Here is a 22,693-nt window from a genome sequence, read left to right on the forward strand (position 1 = left end):
CACATCATCCAGTGGATAAGGCTGAACAAGAAAGAGGCACCACAACTTAGTTTTCCAGGAAGAAAGGTTTTTATAGATGAAGATTAAAGTTTTGTTGGCTTTTTCTCCTATATCTCTTTATACTGCTCTGTATTAATACAATAAACAAATACAAATATACACAAAACATGCAGGTTCAACTTTAATCCCAAACAAATTAAGAACAAGTTATTGCTATAGATGTATTTACTACATAACCATTTGTTGGTTGAGAAAATTCCTGTTGTGATTTTTTTTTTAACCTAATAACTGTTAAAGTGATAATTCCCCCTCAAAATGAAAATTGGGCCATACTGTAATTTACCCACCTTGAGGTTTGTTTCAAACCATAGCTTCAGTCACCTCACTTTCATAGTTTTTCCATAAGCCTCACTGAAAGTGAACCGAGGTTGTTATTGAGCCTAACATGTTTGTGTTCCATTTTTGGGTGATTTAATCCTTTAAGTAGCCATAATTTCCACACTTCCATTGAGTCTCTCACGTTCTATCCACCAGATGGCAGCAGTGGTATTGCACTTTCTTTGTCAAGTTGATCACGTCATTATTTTCCTTCGTCTTTTGGATTGTTGGGATGGAATATTTGAGTAGACAATAATGGGGGAATAACAACGACATAAAAAATTATGTTACGCCTATATCCAGTGACACACTATAAGTGTGGGTTATTTGACAATCTTTGATAAATGTAAGCTACCTAAGCAACGTATAGGCCTACTTGTATTTTTGAACTAATTTGTGCCAATAGATAGGCTACTAAATTCACACTAAATTAAATTAAATGTTCCATGACCTGTTCAGCACTGTATAAAACTGATTTATGTGCTATTATGTTGTTGTTTTGCACGTGCATTTATTCTAAGGAGTCAATGCGGTTCATTACAGAAGAGAGGCAAACAGTTGTTTGTTAAATTTTTTTTTCTAGTGAGTTTATTCTGTTGATTAAATGAGGTTGGTTAAAGGTTGTTTGTTAAATGAGGACAACAGTCTGAACGTTTTTAGGACAACAGTCTGAACGTTTTATTACAGACACGGATTACTCGGATATGAAATGGATTGGTTTTTGTTAGTTTTGATTCCTCGATGCTACAATGGTAGCACTCGTGCCCTACATCTCTCCCTGACCCCGCCTGCTCTGGCCAATACGGTCCGCCCCAGACTCAGTGTGAGTGGGTAACAGCAGTATTTATGTGTTTCGGCATCTTTTTGATCAGTGACTGTCTGTCATCCCACAGAATTCAGTGCACATGATGGTATAATGTAGATCCTAGATGCAAAGCAATTAGTCGGTGCGTGGACTAATTGGCAGCAGCCACGACCAACGAAAAGCCGACCGGGAGTCAAAGGAACCTCGGGAACATCTCCGGAGCTTTTTGTCAAGACAAACAAGTGCTTTGTATTCCCTATAGAGCTCAAGTGTGCAAGGCTGGATCGATAGGACTGGAATGTGGCTGTTTGGCCGGGGATTAGACTGTCGGACGAGCGAAGCCGAAGCACTGGACCGGGATCTGGGAGAAGCAGGATGCTGAACCGCGATCAGGGTGAGTGCATATGGCCACGTCTGGACGCTTTGTTCAGAATAATATGATCATCAGTCGCGGCGTTGGTTTATACACACTGACGCTGTCGTTTAGGCAAAAGACACGCGTGTCAGTGCAAATGGCTGTAATATAGGGGGATTTGTTTTGCGTGTTATGAACGCGATCATATCAAGAAAATGATGTCGTGGCCTACTTCGCTCGCGATGTCTCATCTGCACACACTCCAGATAATTTTAAGCATGATATTTTGTAGTCCATTTACAAGATCTTATGTTATGACATCGGTATGGTTTACCGCAGTCCGTCTCTGTGTATAGACTCTACTAATTTACGCGCAATAACGCGCAGAAATCTCCACGCATGTGTTCATACCTGCAGGTAAAGTGAACATGACTTCTGTTTACATGCAGTGTTGGACATCTACGTGCCAGACGAGACACGACTTGCCACATATACACACTCATACAAACAAACTTGAGTGCGACAGCCTCATGGACTTGGAAAGCCTTTTTGTTATTTGTTGGATGTATGTGAGTGTTATAGTTATATGAAATTCATGATATTTTAGTACATCACCATATTTTACATAATTTTCTTGCTCCAGAGAATATAACGGGGGATTGGGAGATATCATCATACACTTTTCTTCTGCATTTGGAACCGAAAACTTTTTTTTAAAACTGAAACATTTCATGAATTCTGAGATTAGGCAATTATTATGATTATGATATTATGATGCATTTATGGACTGTGCAAAAAAACAGAAGGACCAGTGTAGTCTGATTCCTAATTCCATTCTCTTGTGAACTGGTTCTTTTCTGTGAATTCAAAAAAGAGAGCGCAAGCAGTGCAGTCTGATTCATGCTCGATTCAAACTAATTAAAAATTTACTTGATGATTATTTGGAATTATGAAATTTACCAGCTATTTCTGAGTTAAAAAAATTCATCTACACCAAATTTTTTACAGTATATGGATCTCTAGAATGCTTGATACTGATTTTGTTTTTTACCACATTTTGCGGTAACATATTTCTGAATAATGACTGCTCTGCGAAAGTGAAATTAGAGCTAGTATTATTAAATTCCTTACAATTCTCTTTGATATCAACAGTGATTTTCCCAAAGAAGACTCAGTGATCTTGATCAGTGTCCTGTACTGTACACGTATACTGCACAACTTGATCTCCAAAAAAACATGGTTGTGTCAGTAGTGCCTTATCCTGATATGTCATGTTCACAAGTTTTTTGCATCATCTTATCACCATGTCCTCCTCAGGTTCTTTGTTTGGTCTGATCCCATCAGTGTTCCCACGCATTGCAGACTTTGTTGGTGCATGCTACGAAAAGCATACCAAAACATACCATATCAAGTCTGTTCATCGACAACAACACACATGCAAACTGGCATTTGTCTTTTTAAACCGTCTGTTACATTCTCACATTCATTGTGGTGATCCAAGAAAATTGTAGATTTTTGCTTTAAGTAGTTGATGACTGCCAGCATGTGTGCTGCTGACAGTTTTATTCATGTGTCATTTGGCCTATAGGCTTTCCGGATGTTTCCCAGAAACATCTGGCATTGGCACATCACCCATCGATTGCAGTGGTACAGTACAAATGATGCCCTCAGGGCAGGCCTCATCGTTTGTCCTGCATGGCAGCACACACGTAGAATCAGTTAATTCATCGTGTCTGGAGAGACTGTTCCTGTTGAGACCGCAGAGCTATCATGGGACACCAACAGATTTAAGTGTGTATGATTGGAACTTGTGATTGCTATGCTTAGGTTACTATGATTAGCACTTGGTATATTATCGATTATGCTTTGGTCTGCTCTGCTGTTAGATGTTAGCATAATTAATGTTGATAAATTAAAAAAATATTTGTTTATATTGATTTGGCCTGCCAATACGGACATCAGATAAGGGCTCACACTCAAGTGAGAAAGCTTCAATACACACGTGCCATTTCAATCAATGCAGTGGTCAAATGAAATCAAAGGATGAATGTGGTGTGACGTTATTTCGAACAAAATCAGGCCTATAACTTTGGCTGTATGATAAATCTATGACTCCATGAATGCAGATGAATCGCCTGCGATTATGAACTTGTCAGTTATCTACGGCTCTTTGTAGTGAATGCCGCTCCATCTGAATGCACATGATGGAGATTTTACTACTAATCCCAGAACTGCTTTAACTGACGATATGCGCATGACAATCGCATCATCGCATGCCATTTATTGTGCAGCCCTACCTATAATGAAGTTTTGCCAAAGCAAACCTTCCAGAAAAGTTTACTCCAGCTGGTAAACACTTTAGAATTAGTCTGCTAAAAAAAGGTGTTTCGAACAACTTTTTACCCGAATGAAAATAACTATACTGTGAGTCAAAATCGCACAGATTTCGCAACCAGTTTTCCAGTAGATTTGCCTATTGGCAATAGACAATAGACCTTTTTGCCTGTGAAATTTGCTAATGTGAGCGCACCTTTAGTCTTCATTTTAGGTTGACCCATTACTTTTCAAAGATTGGAAGCATTTAACAGAAACATGTTGCTCATGTGTACCATCATAATTTGATGCATATTGCTGCAGATATTGATGTGGTTTAGCTCGGTTTATGCTGGCTCAACTTCCATTAATACAGAAACAGAGAAAAATGTTTTCCCCGGATTCACTGTATGATGAACAGACAGATCCATTGTCCGGCAGGCCTCTAGCTGGTTGGTCACATCTGAGTCTTTCCTCCTCACTTGTGTGTGCCACATGGGGATCCCTTTGTTCCTTGTGCAAATTACCCAAAGACTTGCATTCTTTTGATGTCCACCAACTCTAACAAATATATGACTCACAGCCCATCTTATAGTGGGAAAACACAGTTTTCAAGCTAAATTTGAGCATAAAAAGCAATCTGAGAACAAAGGAAAAATGAACTCATTGCTTTGTTTTAAGAGGTCCCAATCAGTCTGAATGTTTATCCCCATGTTATGTAACAGTTGTATTGGTTGGGGAACAGATTATGTGGTAATTTCTGCGTGTTAGTGTAATGGGTGCTCAAGGATTTGTGTACTTAGCATTACAGGGTAATAATGAAAAAAATTATGGAGTGAAATGGTGTGTGCAGCGAAGTCACAGGTGGTTTGGTGGAGCCATTTCATAAACTCTGAATGAACACAATAGAAGAGAGCTGGAAAGACTGAGAGGTGCTATGGAGTTGGCGCTGAAGAAAAGACAAAAGCGTACAGAGATGGGTGGAGGGCGGTGAGGTCATAATACTAATAATCTGCTCAACACAAGCCACATGTGCTGCAGATTCTTATTAAATACCAGCGTGCGCAAACACACTTGTTGATCTAGCATCACACTTGCATCTCTGGAACTAGTTTGTTCCTTCTAAATAGTCGTTCATGAAATAATTGTATGGGCATGGGTAGGCAGCATGTAATTTGATGCAAATCAAAACAAGGCTTTGTGGGATGAAAGTACAGTCAGTTTCAAAAGTTGTTCTGTTGAGAATCTTAAAGTAGATTATTTGGGCTAAAAGAACATTGAAAATGTATCTTTCTATGAAAATTGGCGAACTTAAAGGAATCATTTACCCAAAAATGAAAATTCAGTCATTGTTTATTAACCCTAACCATCATTTAGCTATTCCAAAAAAGATATTAAAAAGATATTTTGAGAAATGAAATTTGATGGTCACCAAAAATTTTCAAAGTATCTTCTTTTGTGTTCCACAGAAGAAAGAAATGCATACGGGTTTGAAAACATGACAGTGTTAAAATTACTTTATGGGTGAACTTTCGCTTTAAGACATCAAAACTATACTGGTAAAGACTCCATAATGTCTATTCTTTATAGCCTTTTTTAAATTTGTATAACAGAAATGTAGTGTCTCTCCAACTAAGGTCCATTGTGATGCTTTGCTTGGCAAGAATCAAATTATTCACATCCTTTTTCCTGCTTTATGTTATTATTTGGCGTGCAATACAACAGCCTGTAATGGAACAGAATAATTTCAGTCTGATTCAGATTTGATGAAAAACCTTAAATAAACTGAATGCGTCAGGGATCTGATGTCCTTGTGTTTATTAGACTAGTAGCATTCCCATCTAAGGCCTGTCATCACTGATCAAGTCTGTTTACTACAAAACTCTTCCCTAGCTGGCTGTGATATTCAGTGGTCTGAGAAATGCCATAATGTATTTGTGTTGAGTTGTTGTAGAATAGCTACAAAAGCTTTTGTTTAGCTCTCCGTCAGAGCCAAGCATTGTAGTGAAACCTGTTGTGGTAATCTGAGGAAAGCCTGTTTTTTTTTTTTTTTTTTCGTGTCAGGTAGATTTCATGTGTGTTGAATCTGTAACCTCACCCTGTTGGCCTGGAATGATCCGGTTTAATCCTTTTAGTATTGCCTCTGGACATTCATTAGATGACCAAATATTAAATTTAACACAATGTCCATCATTGTTACCTTTAAAGATAAAGTAGCCACCAAAATGGACACATTTTTAGGCCTTGATAACCATGAATCAGTATAAAGAAAATGCATAAAATGCAAAACTTCTTGTAATATTATCAACATATTTTCAGGTGATTCCATTCCACAGTAAGCATTTGTTTTGCACGTGAGTCTCTCTTGTGTTACATTGATGTGACCTCTCTTTTTAAACTGTAGTTGGCCTCACGTGACCATCCTTTTGGGTACTATTACAACTCTGACGCCAGAGGAACCTGAATTCAATCCAGAAGTCACAAGGTTTCTGTAATGACAGATTGTTTTCATTACCAGTGGTAGTCCAATGAGTGATAGTTAAAAGGAAATTTATATGCTAGTCTGCTGCATTTGTTTCTTTGTTTTGTTTTGTTTGTGTTTTTTGTTGTTGTTTTATTTCATTTTTTTGTTTTGTCCAGATAGTTATTTATTTTTAACTATTTACATCTGTGGCTTTTGCTTTTTTTTTCAGATAATCAGCTCGTTAGAAGTGAGCTCTGTGCTTGAACTGTGTTCCCATTGACATGGTCCCTACACAGTGTTCATTGCTCCTTATTCCCTGAGCAGGGGAAATCTGTTAAAGTTTATTTCACTTCGGAACATTCATTCACGCATTTGCGCTGTGCAGCGTCTTCACACAGTGACAAGTGTGACATCATATACCTCTGTTAATAAATACAATTAAAATTTATGTCTCGCACAAATGCACTTTGAATGGAACATATACCTTCACTTCGAACTGGAATCATGGTGGAATATCCTTTGATGTCCACTTTACAGGGCACTTACGTTCGAATAGAACAAACATCTGAAGCGATAAGAGAGACATACACAATGTGCAGAGCAGGGGGTCACGAGAACTGGAATTGAGTAGACTGAACCATGTGGTGTCAAGAGTATGACCTCACTGGAGCCTTGTCGTGCTGGGAGGCCCAGAGTTTCGTGGTTTGAAACTGCAGCAGGAGTTTCATTTCCATGTCATTCAGAGAGAAAAGTTATTGTTGCAAAAATAAGTTATTGTCCACGTTTATGCAGTTTTGGTCAGATTTGTAAAACTAAGTCTAAAAAGTTGTGAAATGTTTTATCTGACTCCATTTTCTAGTTCTCTGCACATCCAGGCTGTGGGTTCCTTTCACCTTACGTCAGCAGATACTGCAGGCGACACATGAACAGAATGAGTGCTGCATGACTGATCCATTATGAAAAATGTTTCAAGAGAGGGTTCCATCTCTTACTCTTCCCCACACACACTTTCACTCTCCCTCTAATCAATTATTCTATTCTTCACATTGTATTCCCCTCTTAGTTTCTACACTATTTAAAAATCACCTCTCTCTTGTTTTGCTCATTGCTTTTCATCAATCTCATTTTTTTTATTCCGTTCTATCCATTCTCTACCCGGCTTTCTTCTGCTGGCGGTGTTCCAGGCTCACCCACACATACACACACACACATGCACTCACGCTGATCTTTTCCGGAGTGGAATTCTGTAACTCCACGCTGGGTGTTTGGCAGTGTCCAAACCGCAATGGGATGAGAGAAAAACAGCCCCTGCAGGGTTAGGACGAGACTGCCGACTATTTTAGTCGCAGGCTGTGCCAAAGAGCACCTTCTGATTCATGAAAATAGGAAACTCTGCTAGTGGTGGATTATCATTATGAAGGTGGTGTGTTGGGCGCTATCTAAACAATGTGTGAATGAGACTGTCTTTCCATGTCTGTGCACATATCATACAGAATGTTTGTATGTGTTTTTAAATTGATTAAAACTGAGAAAATGTGTGAATGTTTGTGTAAGGAAAAGATAAGAGTGGTGGGGTGTAGTTTTTGGCATCTTTGTGTGGATATGATTGAAGCTTACAGCTGGACAGATGCTTTTCTGACATTTTGCAACACATCAAGACCAGCACACACTACTGGAACAAAACAGAGAGTGCAAGTCCAGGAAGTATGCATTTAATGAGGAAAAACTGGATAGAATGTTGGAAGAGAAACAGCTCTGGGGGCTAGATAAGATATGCAATACAATAAGAGAAAACTATGATCTTCTTGTAGGGTGACGCATCAGCCTAGAACCCTGTGCTCCGATGAACATACACACTGTTCAACCCATCAGCCAAATTATTCAGGAACTGAATGCTTTCCAAACACGACACTGCCTAAAGCACGCACATACATACTCGCAATATAATCTGTAGCCAACGCATGCTGACGCTGCTGTAGGTGGGTTACTTCATAGATGATTGGTGTTGGGTGTGGGTGACTAAGGGAGTCGTGAGAGAACGTAGCCCACAGACAAGGCCCTGCTGCTGGGTAAGACAGGACAGCTTGTAGGGGGTGTAGCAGGTGGTGCTGGATCTGGTTCTGCAGTCAAATACCACTCACATAGTGCCATTCATTCAGTACATCATCAAACACGTACAAAAAAAAAAGATATTATGTGTTAATCAGTCTGGAATCAGTTGCCCTTTTGGTTTTCAATGGGGACATATTCCAGTATTGACTGTCATTATTTAAAAAATAAAATGATTATATGATGTTAATTCTACACTTTTGATAATATCGTTAATAAACAAGTGACAGTAACTTATCTGGTTGACACTCCAAAATAATAGGTGGCAATATTGCACCTTAAAGCTAGTTGCCACCTGTCATTAAAATGGCAAGAACTCAAAGATAAATTTGACTTATAGAATCATTTATTTATTTAAATGTTGTATATACAGTATATCACAGTGGAAAGATTTGCATAAGGCGTAACTTTTATTCTCGTTGTGAAAGCAAAACTACTTTGTTTGGCCTTCCAAAAGAGGACACGACTAGAAATCAGTGGTTAAGTTGTATCTACAACACTGTTCCAGAACAGTCCAACCCAAATATTAAGATGTGTGCAGTGCATTTTGCGGAGGACAAGGACTGTTTCCTGGGAGAGTAGCCTACAATGCCAGTGTCTGTTTCTATAAAGTGGGGCAATTCCAATTTTGCAAGGACAGTCTGGCGCTTCTGATTCACAGGCTGTAAGTACGTTTACATATTAAAAGAATTTGCCACTGACGATTTAAACGTGAGTTTTGAGCAGTGTAGAGTAGAGCTTGTTTGTCGTTTTTCAGATCACAAATGCAGACATGGGTTTTAAGTCATAATAATCAGTAATCATGTCCCCACTGGATGCAACAAATGCCTTGTTTATAATGGGTTTTATTGCTTTTGTCTCGTCACGCCGGGACACACAGCATCACAGTATGTTAAGGGGTGTAACATTTCCGTCACACACTTGAGGAATTCGGCCAATCACAACACACTGGATAGCTGGACAGTCAGCGTACACCTCGCTTTTCAGAACGACAAGCTTTGTAAAAATCTTCACGTTTCAGAAAGGCGGTGCATAGAGGAGCAACAATAATGTACAGTACGTGGAAAATAATGTGTTTTTAAAACCTTAAACCGCATAAACGCATTGCATTACACCAAATACACAACATAATGTTCTTTTTTGCAATGTCATATGACCCCTTTTAAAGGGAAAGTCAATTAAATGGATAGTCAACTGAAATTTCTGTCATCATTATTCACCCTCAAGATCAAACCTATATGAGTTTCTTTCTTCTGTGGAACATAAGACAATGTTTTAAAAATGTGGGTAACAGACCGTTGCTGAAAAAATACTATGGAAGTCATTAGAAACCAGCAACTGTTTGGTTATCAACATTCTTCAAAATATCTTATTTAGTGTTCAGCAAAAGAAAGAAATGTATGCAGGTATGGAACAGCCTGCGGGTGAGTTAATGACAGAATTTGCATTTATATTTGACCTATCCCTTTAAATATATTTTTCCAACTGTATCTTTAAGACTTGTTAATAAACTCTGTGTGGCAATGTAGTTCACACTGTCACTCACCAGAACAGAGCTAGTTACTGAATAGGCACTGATTTGAGACGTAGGAAATATGTAAATGTGTTCATGATTTTAATGTCAGTAACGTGACAAATTCTAAATGACTAATTTTTGTTGCTTAGTTTTCATAAATGGCCTTTGCAGACTAGGGAGGGAGTGAATTGTGAATATGTCATATACTGAGTGAGTATCAGCAGAGTATATCAAAGTCTTTTATATCAAAGAAGCTATATAGAAACTTCCAGTTTTTCACAAAATGTTCCCTTTAAAGATTTTCTTTTCTGTGTTAAGTTGATAGGTTGGATCAGCTTACAAAAGAGTGGTTCAACGGCTCACAAAACTTACAGTTCAGATCAGATTGTTTTTCGAATCAGCAAGGGAAAAAAATATTTCAATGTAACTTTGCTTTCCATTTATTACTTAATCTAAGTACTTCTTTGATACCACAGAAAAGCCTACTAGCCTAACAAAGAAAGTTGAATACAAGTGAACAGCCAGTAAAAAATAAGAACAAATGCACAAATCACAAGCCTAGATAAATACATCAGAATGAAGTTACAAGTAAAATAAGGTTTGTAGAATTTCGGTACAAAAATGTAAAATAACACTGCATAGTGTTAACTGTATGAATGAAAAATAGATCAATCTTTGTCAAAGCTGTGTTTTGTTGTTTGAATAGCATTAATGTCAGTAGCAGGTTATTATAATTAAGTATTTATCATCATTTTATGTGTATGTGTCTGACCAAAAGCAAGGAGATTCGAAAGAGGATTCAGTTCTGTGTTTGCACACTGTCTGAAATGCATCACTCGGCATGTGCAAATCGAAATCTCTTTTGCTGGAATGGTTTAAAATCGCTTGAGTGTGTAAATATGTACAAATGTTAAACTTTAACTCTTTAATGTTAAATGTTGCATCTCCTCTCCGTGTTGGATGTTACACATTTTTTTAACTGTAAAGACTGGACTATTTCAGTTCACCAGAAAAATTATGCGAATGGAAGGGACAACAAACAAAACAAAGAGATTTAATCTCATTTGAGCACTCCGCTTTAACGTACAGTGGTGTAAGATAAATTGAATGGTTGTTTGAATGTGTTATCTAAGATGGAATGGACCGGGTGGCTAATGTTGGACCAGCGGATGATGAATCATATAGTGTTTGTCAGTAATCTGATTATGTTGTTGCTCTGGAGGACAGATAAATAGAAGAGTGTGAATGTGAAGTAACTCGAAGTTCGTTCAAGGTGAGAAACAAAGGCACAGGTGTCCAAATCCACTAAAACACCTCCAGGGAATGAAGATTGGGGACCACTAAGCCTCTCAGTTTAAGTGGAAAGAAGTGCAAGTTGAGGTAAACGACCGCAGATGGAAGAAATTAATGAGCTTTACAGAAGAACAGCAAGGAAGGAAGAACAAAATACAGTGGGAGGCTAGGAGCTCAGCAAAAGGAAAGCAAACAGAAACAATAGGATAAATTGAAGCCAGACAAACCTAACAGCTGTGTCAGATTAGGTTACCATAGTTACAAGTGTCCAACCCACTGGCTAACAACAGGCGGGGCAAGACTCTCCAGAGGTCATGATATCAGCATGACCAATAAAGAGGTGTTGTCTATTTGAATGTGGTCATCCCTGTGACCTCAGGTAAACTCTGTAAAGTGACAGATTCAGAATTCACAGCAGTTTAACTAATTTCACCGTCACTAGAGACCAGTGGAAGAACGGAGATAACTCTGCGGTTTGTTTTTAGCTTTGCACTAGAGAAATAAATCTGTCTGTCTGTCTGTCTAAATTGCTAAAGATAAAAGTCTCTTATGCTTCCCAAGGATGCATTTATTTGATCAAAAATACATTCAAAATGGTAATATTGTGAAGTATTACTGCAATTTAAAATAACTGTGTCTTCTGTTTAAAATTTAGTTTTTTCTGTTATGTCAAAGCTGAATTTAGCAGCCATTACTCCAGTCTTCTGTGTCACATGATGCTGATTCAGTGCTCAAGGAACATTTTTTATTAATATCAATAGGGGTGGGCAATTATGACCAAAAAAAAATCACAATACGAGTAATTTTATTTCACTGTAATGATCTATATCACAATATAGTTATTTCTGCATTATGATAACAACTTTTGCTACCATAGAAACTTTGTAATTCTTGTCACCAGTGTCACTGAGGACAAGTAAACAATCAGCGATTAAATGGGAATAAGAAACTAATTACAATAGGACATACAGTACAGTAGAACAAATAAATAAGAAATGCTCCATACATCGTATAAAGTAATTAAATGTATGAAAACACTGCATGTGTAAATGAAATGTTTATTTCTTATTAAAGTTACAAAAGTAATTTAAGTGTGAGATTATCTCTCTTTTGTTGTGATTAACATAAATGACAGACAGCAGGAATAATAGACTGCTGTCACTTTAAGAGCTGTTACACGTGTATTTTCTTTCTCTGCTGTTTGCTTTCACGTAAGACCTTACGTGTTCATGAAGATAATAGCAAACATGGGCATTTTGACCCATGCATACAAGTGTGTGTATTTAACTGTTCAAAGCATATAAAGCGAAATGAGTTCTCTTTCGTTGTTGATTGCATTTCAGTGGCTTAAAAACCACAATGCTTAAGAACGTGCAAACTACATGTTTTTCAGGATATTTTGATGCATAGAAAGTTCAGAAAAACAGCATTTATTTGAAATGGAAATGTTTTATGACAATTTTGTAAAAGGATTTACTGTCGCTTTTGATAAATTCAGTGCGCCCTTGTTAAAAAAAAAAAAATTGATTTCTTTAAAAAATCTTACTGATCCCAAATATTTAAATGTATTTTGAAAAATAAATATATAACAATGTATATCTTTTCATATTTTTTTGTCATTATTTCTATCTCGTCTTTTTTAATGTATGTAAACACTGTTAATTTTCTAGTGTGTAAAGTGAATTATGGCATTGTTTGAAAGCTTTTTACTTTCAGCAGCAGTCATTTTGAAGGGCCCTCCTGAGGGAGTTGTACACACTTCTATATAAAAACAAATGGTGTTTGATGGTATTGCCACTTGAAACGCCTTTTACAGAGTTTTTAAAAACCTGCTTCAGCCACAGTCTGTGATGGCTTACGTACATTATTCAGAATTCCTAATTCATTACAAACTGCAGTACAGTTACCATGAGTCACTTTACACCCTCAAAGCCACTTTCTCATTTCACTTTGTGTTTAAAAAAATGCCAGTCTGCTGAGTAAAACGTAAAATCATCTGTCTTCCCCAAACATTTTTCCCTATGTCAGTCTCTATCTTCTCATATCAGATTTGACTGTCACTTAACTAGACTAGCGGCTTGTTGTGTGCTCAGACGTGCGTGTTTAGGAATAGTTTATGTTAGTGTTTAGGAGAGCAGTAGTGTATGTTTGTGTAAGCATGAATGAGGGTATGGTGGTCACTGGTCAGTTTATTTTAGTTCCTTAGGTTGAGATGATGATGCTACAGCATCATCATCTCAAAAGAGCCCCACAAGCTAGAATGCCTCTAATTGGATCCTGGTCTGTTGCTATGGAGGGGGAGGCTGCCTTTCTATTGGTTAATACTGCCTTGCCCCGAGCTGGTAAGTTTGCATCTTTGCATTGTTATGGTCACAGACAGGAAGTGGAAGGTCATTATTGTTAGACATCTGACTGGTGATCTATTGATGTTTAATGAGGAAAACATGGCTGTCTTTCTCTCTGTGCCGGATTGCAGTTTGGTTTGGCAGGGATACTCTGCCACGTGGGGGTTGACGTAAACTGAGCTTTGATTATCACTAAGTTAAAGATAATTACTAAGGCATGTGTTTTGTATGACAAAGCTGGGGAGAAAATAGGGAGGGAGTGTAACCGAATGAACAATGTTCTCACGTTCAACTCAGACTGGCTTCAGTGGAATTATGGGCTAGGGATATACAGCACTATAGTTTCATAATCTACTCCTCAGTGGGTTTTCAGAATGACTAGTTGACTAGTCTGTCTTAAGGAAGCCCTGTATAATTAAGTTGGTTTAGGGCCATGCCCACCAGATCAGACGGGTTTCATAGAATGTGTTTTTGCATTCAGAAACAGCACAGATGTACATAACACTGCAGAAAAAATTAAAAAAGCAGCACAGCTTTTATGGCTGTGGCATTGCTTTATAATAAATAAATAAAACACCCTAAAATCCATTCTTTTTAGCTTTTAATTCACACCCTTTAAATTGCAGCACCTAAAATATTAAAGATAAAACTAACATTATATATAAGTGACTTGATGTGGTCAATAAATTATTCATTATCACTATAGAAGTCAATTGATTGCAATAGCAATCAATTTTAAAAATGATTAAAAATGAATTTTAGTATTGTATTGCTATCATTTAGAGAAAGAAGACCTGACCGCAGAACAGTTATTAGGCATCCTTAAGCACACAATGATCCACAACTGTGTGACAGAGGAGAAGGGCATGACTGAACAAGCGGTGGAGTTGAGGAAGTGAGTGGGGGAAGATAAAGAAAGAGAGAGAATGAAGAGTAAAGCAGAGAATAAATGGAACACAAACTTCTATGAGTGCATTATGGCCTTATATATCAGTAGTGTCATTTGTTTCATAAAAGTAGCCTTACATGACCCAAAATCCTTTCCAAGGAGACTCACACACAATTGTTCAAAAGTTCAAGGGAAAGGGTAAACAGAAAGAGAGGGAGAAAAGGAAAACAAAAACATGGGAGTCTCTCACCTCCTCTTTGTTATGGACTGTGGGTGGAGTAAAAATAATTCTAAACCTGTAAAGCTTGTGTACTGTGCTAGAAATAGGCCTGGCAAATTGTTGTTTTTACTATTGATTTTATATATATCTATAGCAAATCTGTTTTCTGATATTACATCCATAAATGTAAAATATGATTCAGTAATTTATTAACATTTGGAAAATACAAAAGCTGTCACTGGGGAAGTATCTTTGCAAAAGGTACAATTTTGTACCTTTTAGGTGCTACAGTGTACACTATGTATATTAATATGTACATTTAAGGTGCCAAAGTGGACCCTTTAGGTATAAAAGTGTACCTTTTGAAATGGTACAGCACCTGTGACAGCTTTTGTGCCTTTTTTTTTCCAGAGTGTACTGTAATATTAGCTGCACAATTGTTTATATCATAACATGTAAACTGTATCATCACACAGCTCTTTGTATCAAGTTGGATATATTTTATATCAAGCCTTATATATAGGTATGTCAAACTTTATAATTATGCATACAGAATATTTTTGTAGGGCAATATATACTATATAGATTATCTCAACTGTTTGAATTCTTGTATTGTCAAAATTTTTTAAATATATTCTCATCCAGCTTTAATCTACTAACTTTTAAATGAAGATAAAATATTTTAAACATTTACATCATGATTTTCTGTAAAGCTGCTTTGAAATTGTGTATTTTGAGAAGATCTACAGTATACAAATACATTTCACATGACTAGATTTTCCATGTTGAATTTGCAACTCCTAGTCTTCCAATATTATGTTTTTGTGAGCTAAGGTGTTATATAAAATTTATTTTCTTCTCTCTCTTACAGGTAGATTCATGTGGACACGAGGTGTACCCTGATTTCCCAGCCTCTCCCCCTTCCCTCAGTCACCCCCTCCCTACAACCTGTTTACTCCATCCAGCACACTACGGTCACCATGACGTCCACCTTGCAGACCCTAGCCTTTAAGCTGGCCCCTCCCTCAAGAGAAGCTGGACCAGAGCAGTTGGATCCTTGTAATGACGGCGCGGGGCGACGTTATGAGGTTGTCCCCTCAGTGGTCTGCTCTATGTGCTGTCTCTTCGGAATCATCTATTGCTTCTTTGGTGAGATGAGACTTCATGTTTACTTATGCATCACCATGAAGAAATATTTGTATTACCTGGAAAAATTTTTTTGTTATTTTTATAGGCAAAAACCTATAGATAGCATGTGATCTTATACCCCCAGTCTCTCTTTATTAGAATTATTCAGGGTCAGGGTTATGATGATGGTTTTAAATTTTCAGTCTGTTTCTGTGTCTTTTTGCCCACTTTTAAATATTTCATGAGGTTCTAAATAAGGTCATGGATTGTATAACTGCACTTCTGCACTCTATTTGAGACATACTGTGTAATAGGGATACATAATATATCAGAACTTTATTGTTATCAGCTATATTATATATATATATTATTATTATTTTTTTAATTATTTATTTTTATTTTATAAGTATTGGTCAGTATTGAATATATTTAAAATTGTGTGCTCATTTCCTCTATTTTTACATTTTAGATCACCTTTGCTGTAGGGCTGGGCGATATATCTAACGATATAATCATGCGCATCTAGTCAGTAAAGCCGGTTCCCTGATTAGCGCTAAATCGCCATCACCTGCTTTCAAATATACCGGCATTTAATAGACAGAGCCGTAGATCACTGACAAGCTACGCAATATCGCGTTCATTATCGAAGGCGATACATCTGCGATAATGAACGCGATATTGCGTAGCTTCTCAGTGATCTACGGCTCTGTCTATTAAATGCCGGTCCATTTGAAAGCAGGTGATGGCGATTTAGCGCTAATCAGGGAACCGGCTTTACTGACTAGATGCGCATGTTTATATCGTTAGATATATCGCCCAGCCCTACTTTGCTGTCATCTGATGCTTGCTTAAAGTTAACATTTAAAAACAAATTTAATTTAATAACACTGTTAATCCTTTAAAGGGTTATCATATTTGATGTATGAATTAAGGCCTCTTTTTTAATAACATGATTTTTTTATCGAAATGTGTTTGTACTACATGACTTCTGCTCACTTATTGATAGTTTAGACTTTTTAGTGATTTAAAACAATGTTAGAGTTTCAAATCAAAATATCAAAATATTTTATTTAAAAAAAATGCATAATAAATAACGCTATGATCCCTAAACTCGGTTTTTGGCTTCCACTCATGTTTGTGCATCACCCTATAAAAGAAGATTTATGAAGGTAGAGCTGGAAATATTATACATGAAAGTGAATCAACCTCAAAGTCACTTTTCCATATTGAAAGTGTTGGAATGTGTTGAACTGTTAATAAACTAAGCAGAATCGTGGTCTCACACTTTTGAGCTATTCTTGAGCTGTGAAATCAGCCACTCTATGCATTTCCAGTGTTTATCTCTCTAGCTATTTTTATCTTTTTCTTTTCCCTCTTTCACTCTTTCTCGCATTTTTTCACTCAGTTCTCACCTCCTGTGCTTTCTCTGTTTTGCAGGTTACCGCTGTTTTAAGGCTGTTCTCTTCCTCACGGGGCTCATGTTTGGTTCTGTAATCATCTTCCTGCTCTGTTACAAGGAGCGTGTATTGGACACGCAGCTGAGCGTTGAGGCCAGCGTGGGCATCGGCCTGGGCATTGGTACCCTGTGTGGCCTGGTGACCATGTTGGTACGCAGCGTTGGGCTTTTCATGGTGGGGCTGCTCCTGGGCCTGCTGGTGGGCATCGGGACCCTGATAGGAATGGAGGAGCTGTCGTCCAACCCCCCGCGGTCAGTATGGGTGCCCCTGGGCGTCCTGCTGGGCCTGGGCATGCTGTTCGCCGTCCTCACCCTGCAGTGGCAGAGATGCTTCACCACCCTCTCCACAGCCGTGTTTGGGGCTGCAGTGATAGTTGTGGCTACAGATTATTTCGTGGAGCTCTTCGCCCTGGTGAGGTATATTTACGAGCGGGTCAAAACAGGCCCCCGGGAGCCGGTGTGCTGGACGACGTGGGTGGTCCTGGGAGCCTGGCCTGCCCTCGCCCTGCTGGGTGTTTTGGTGCAATGGAGAGTGACGGCAGAGGGCTACTCCCACACGAAGGGTGAGTCAGGGACAGACAAAGTGTTGTTTGGAATATATGACACACTGTTCTTGTGGATTTACTGTACCGGAGAGGGAGAGAAGGTTGTATGAATGTGTCCAGCACAGCAGATGGTTCCTGTCTGTCGGTGTGATCTCAGGCCTGTGTGAATAATAATCATCACAGAAACATCATGCAGAGCAGATGACCAGTTCATGGAGAGGCTCTCTCTGTCTCTTTGTCTGTTTCCAGTACAGTAAAGTTGTGTGTGCACTGAATGGTTTATAATGTCCAACTTCTTAAAGAAAGAGTTCACCCAAACATGGAAGTTTGGTGCTATTTCACCCTCAAGGCATTCCAAAACTGTATGATTTCCTTTCTTCCAAGGAACACATGAGAAGTTTAATAGAACATGCAGAGTGCTCTTTTGAAAGTGAATGAGCACAGATATTTCAAACTCCAAACATGACAGTAAAAGTACCATAAAAGTAGTCCACGCAAGGTAGAATGATTAATTGAAAAAAAATTGTGATGTGTCTTTTACGATTATGAAATAGTAAAGGCTGCAGTTTAATTAGATAAATATATGCACGGCAGATTTTAAAGCAAAGTGTGGCACTGTGTTTATTTACACACATGCAGCTTATGATCCAGTGTTTTTGGTGTTTCAGGAGCATTTATAAAGAGAAGATGGTTTTAAGTTGCCATTAAAATTGGATTTGTTTTTTAAACATGTTATAGATCTTATTTTGAAAGGTTCATTCATTGCATGTTTAATTTTCACCTTGTACGTTTTTACACCTTAACCAAAATGTCATAAATGTACCTTCTAGTGAAAATGACCCCCTTCTCTCTGATGATGTATGCAGGACTTAAATCATTTAGTCCACTTAAACTCACCACTGCAAGCTCGTGTTCCACTGCATCCACTTTTAAATCCATGTCTCAAAATCCTGCCTACTTTTTTCTTTGTTGATGGTCCGTTACTTACATGTATATCACGATACAGAAAAAAAGTTATGTCGCTGTTTCAGTTTTATCATGTCTTTAAGGGATCCCAGTAGTTTTCCAACAAAATAAAAGCTTAATGGTTTAACATTTGAACAGTTGTACTGGGGGGAAAAAATATAGTAGTAGTATAGTGAAATAGTATTCTTATTTTGTTTCAATTTATATTTAATAATGTTCATTATTATTATTATTACATGATATATAAAGCTTATGTGGCCATGTAAACACATATGTAGGATTTTAAAGAGTATGCATGAGAGAAGAACGGATAACTAAAGTAAAGGAAGAGTAGAGGAAGCCGCTTACTGGCAGATCTATGTTACCATTCTTTTTTGGGTGTTTGCAAGTCATAAATATACATGGATAATTAAAGTTTTCATTTTTGTATAGACAAAACATACAATGTTCAATTATGTATGTTTCTGTTATGTAATGTGCTTTCTCTCTCTTTCTCAGTGATGATCAGTCGCCAGCAGCGGCGAGTTCAGCTCATGCGTATACGTCAGAAGGAGGAGAGGAGGGAGAGCAGCAGGAAGAAAAAGAGGAAGCAGCCGCAAAACGCACACCACACACATGCAGCCAAAGCCCTGCACCCAGAGCCCGCCTACCGCAGGAAACCCAACCCTATACGACGCTTTGATGGAGATGTGCTTTCTCCTGTGAGTCCACACACACCATCCTGCACATACCTACTTGCTCTAACTTATTCCCATATATTGCAGAGCAGGGTGGAACTTAATTGGAAAGTGACAAAAACTTGAATTCCTTGATGTTTTTGTTAAAACTTTTTCAGCCTGATTACTTTTCTAATTATCTGGATGGAGATTTTATTTAACTCTTTGACGCATACAATAACACTGTAATGATAACTCTAAGCCGGTCCTTGGCTCTTACAATCACAGCATTGTTATTGTGAACATTTAGTACGTCACGTGATCAACTGCTAAATTCAAATCTGCTTTTGTGCTTTGAATGGCACTGAGACAGAAAGACTTGCTTAGCACTTGTCATTTATCACAACCGTTCAGTGTTTTCAACCACATAATGTTTGTTTTAGGTTTAAGACATTTAAGTACTAATAAAAAAGTTCTTAAAATACACACTGTTGTCCGTGGAAGCAGAAATAATTATCTGAAATAATAATAATAATAAACCCTTTCAAAACTTAAACTGATAATGTTCTATGCATGTTAGAAACACACTGTGTATATACAGTTTTAAAAAAGTACAGTAAAAACTAATTTTGAGAAATATTATCACAATTTAAAAAAAAAAAACTGTATATGTATGTATGTATGTATGTGTAATTTATTCCGGTTATGGCAAAGCTGAATAAATCACTCCAGTCTTCAGAGTCACATGATTGTTCAGAAATGATTGCTATATGCTAGTTCGGTGTTTAGAGACATTGTTTATTATTATCAATGTTGAAAACCATGATGCACTACCATTAAAAAAAACAGAAAGAAAGTACTTTTATTCAGCAAGAACCTGTTAAATTGATCAAAAGTGACAGTAAAGACACTTATAATGTTATATTGGGAGAAGTTGATAAATTTATCTACCTGAACTGCAGACTCTGATTCTATGCGTTGCAACATAAACTAATATGATTTTAAACTTGTGTATGAAAGTTGTCACATGATTGTTCAGAAAGTATTCCTATATGCTGATTCGGTGCTCAAAATTATGTTTTTATTTGATGAGGCCAAATTAACCTCTGAAAGACACGCATTTACTTAAAAAGTAACTTTGGTCTTGTTTAATAATGTAGAAATTTGTAAGTTTTTTGTTCCATTTATGTGTTCTTCTCTCTGGCAGAGCTACATCCAGAGTTTTCGGGACAGACAGGTGGATGGACGTGCTTATCCAGCGGGTGGGCTGATGGCTGCGGGTCACACAAGTGTGGATATGGACTATGACTGTGGATCCAGGGTCCCTCTCACTTCTGGGGTCGGACCACATGTTCGGGTCTGACCACACTCACTTCTTCACATAACCCCAACCCCCCCCACCACCTTACTCATCTGGTGCTGACCTGACCCTGGGTCCTGCACGCACAGAGGCTTGGGTCTCCTCACCATTCAGAACTGAGCAATGAAAGCACTTCTAACTACAATACTGGACGCATCATTCCGAGACCACGGTTGTATTAAAGTTCTGCGTTCACACAACACAATTACACTAACACACTTTACCTGAACATGTGCCTGAGACGTGGCATTCTGTTCACCTAATACAGAAACCATTATGAGGTGGTCAAAAAAAAAAAAATCTGGGCTCCATTCTGTCAAATTATTTTTTAAAAACGTCTGTGGTGAATTAGTGTGTTGCCCGTTCATCAATGTTTCATGATATTGCGTTTCCGTTTGTGACAAATTCATCAGTTGGTGCTGAATCTAGTCTTTGTACTACAACGCTAACTTCCATTTTGAAGTCAGCCGTTCCTCCTCTCATAGTAAAGTCTGTGGATTCCACCAGTCAGTGTCTGTATTGTGAGATACCGCATTCCGGCCCAGGACTGTACCAAATACCGTCGAGCAGGGTTGCCTTCGAGACACCACTATAAAACTCTCTCAGGAGAACCCAACTCCTTAGCCTTGTTTCAGAAAGGCTGTAGGGCAAAGAGCCATATTACTGCTGATCAGAGCCACCTGGTCCACTCTGGGATGCAGAGCTGAACGCCTGGTGATGAATAGAACAAGGACAAGATGGAGGAAATGAGCGAAGATGATACTCAGGGACAGCGTGAATGTTTTGGAGTACCGTGGGGAAAAACTTTACAGTACATGGACACAGAATAATGATGCAAAAACTATAGATTTGTCCCCTCGGAGGCGAGAGCAACGGATGGCACCATGAGCGTTCAGTTACTGCTGTGTATAAAATTAGCGTGCAGGTGAACATTTAGGGTGTCCAGGAAGACATGATGGTTGAGGAGCAAACATCCTTCTTAAAAGATCCCCACAGTCCTTTGGGGCAAACTGCATGACATAAGCACCCCCATTTTCCTTTCCACAATGCGTTTTCAGGCCCATCTTCATACAGACAATTGAAATGAGCAGTTTCTGCCATGGTGTCTGTCTTTTTCTTTTTATTCATGTTATGTACATAAAACGCACATTTAGTATATCCATTTCAACATGGCCTCTCATATTTATTAGATATTGGTTTATTTCTAATTCATTGTTTTTCAAGGGATCCCGAGGCCCGACAGGTGAATGGATGGTGGTATTTATTAGTTTGTTTGTTCGGTTTTACATGCATAGTCATAATTTCTTTATAACTTACCGTCTGATAATATAGTGTAGTCTTAAAGACAGAAAGTCTTCATGCAATGAAACCTTTGACAATCTGACATCAACATTTTTGTTTTCGGACACTGTACAACAGCATGTGTTTGTATGGGCCTGATTATAATGGTAAACTTTGTGAATTCACTGTGTCTCTTGTGATCTGTGATTCATCTGTCTATTTCTGGCTGGGCATATTTATACTCATGTATAGGTGAACAGACACCCACAGAAACACAAACACACAGAGAAAACATTAATGGAATGTGTTTCTTAGGTATCTTTAATTTTTTCTTATGCTTGGCACCATCCTCAGTTCTCTTTATCATTTTATGTTATCGAAGTCTGCTTTCTGCTTCTGTTCTGTCCATTTACTGCACTCACCTTACTATTTCTGTCCTTCTTTTACCTTATCTGAAACTTGAACTTTAATCTAACTTACATTATTCCAAACTGACATATAGGCTATAACTGGACTAAAAATGCTTAAAAATACAGATTTAAAAAGAAAAGAATGTGATTGCTGTCTTCTCCCGCTCATACAGATGTGCTCATATCACTTTTAGGATGTGTTCA

The 22,693-nt window shown here is 37.9% G+C and overlaps 1 protein-coding gene across 1 annotated transcript; it reads left to right on the plus strand.

Moving 5' to 3' along the window:
- Positions 1 to 1,140: 1,140 nt before the first annotated feature.
- tmem198b (transmembrane protein 198b) lies at positions 1,141 to 22,264 on the plus strand. The gene is made up of 5 exons (XM_042725604.1): positions 1,141 to 1,577; positions 15,559 to 15,836; positions 17,253 to 17,834; positions 19,281 to 19,483; positions 20,646 to 22,264. The coding sequence occupies exons 2-5, from the start codon at positions 15,668 to 15,670 to the stop codon at positions 20,799 to 20,801; spliced, it is 1,110 nt and encodes a 369-aa protein (XP_042581538.1). The 5' UTR covers positions 1,141 to 1,577; positions 15,559 to 15,667; the 3' UTR covers positions 20,802 to 22,264.
- Positions 22,265 to 22,693: the final 429 nt, after the last annotated feature.

Source organism: Cyprinus carpio, chromosome B6 (genome assembly GCF_018340385.1).
Source record: "Cyprinus carpio isolate SPL01 chromosome B6, ASM1834038v1, whole genome shotgun sequence".
NCBI classification, from domain to species: Eukaryota; Metazoa; Chordata; class Actinopteri; order Cypriniformes; family Cyprinidae; genus Cyprinus; species Cyprinus carpio.

Coding starts and splice junctions, on each gene's coding strand:
- tmem198b (XM_042725604.1), top strand. CDS start 15,668: ATGACGTCCACCTTGCAGACCCTAGCCTTTAAGCTGGCCCCTCCCTCA. Junction 17,835..19,280: donor GGGCTACTCCCACACGAAGG/GTGAGTCAGGGA, acceptor TCTCTTTCTCAG/TGATGATCAGTCGCCAGCAG. Junction 19,484..20,645: donor ATGGAGATGTGCTTTCTCCT/GTGAGTCCACAC, acceptor TCTCTCTGGCAG/AGCTACATCCAGAGTTTTCG.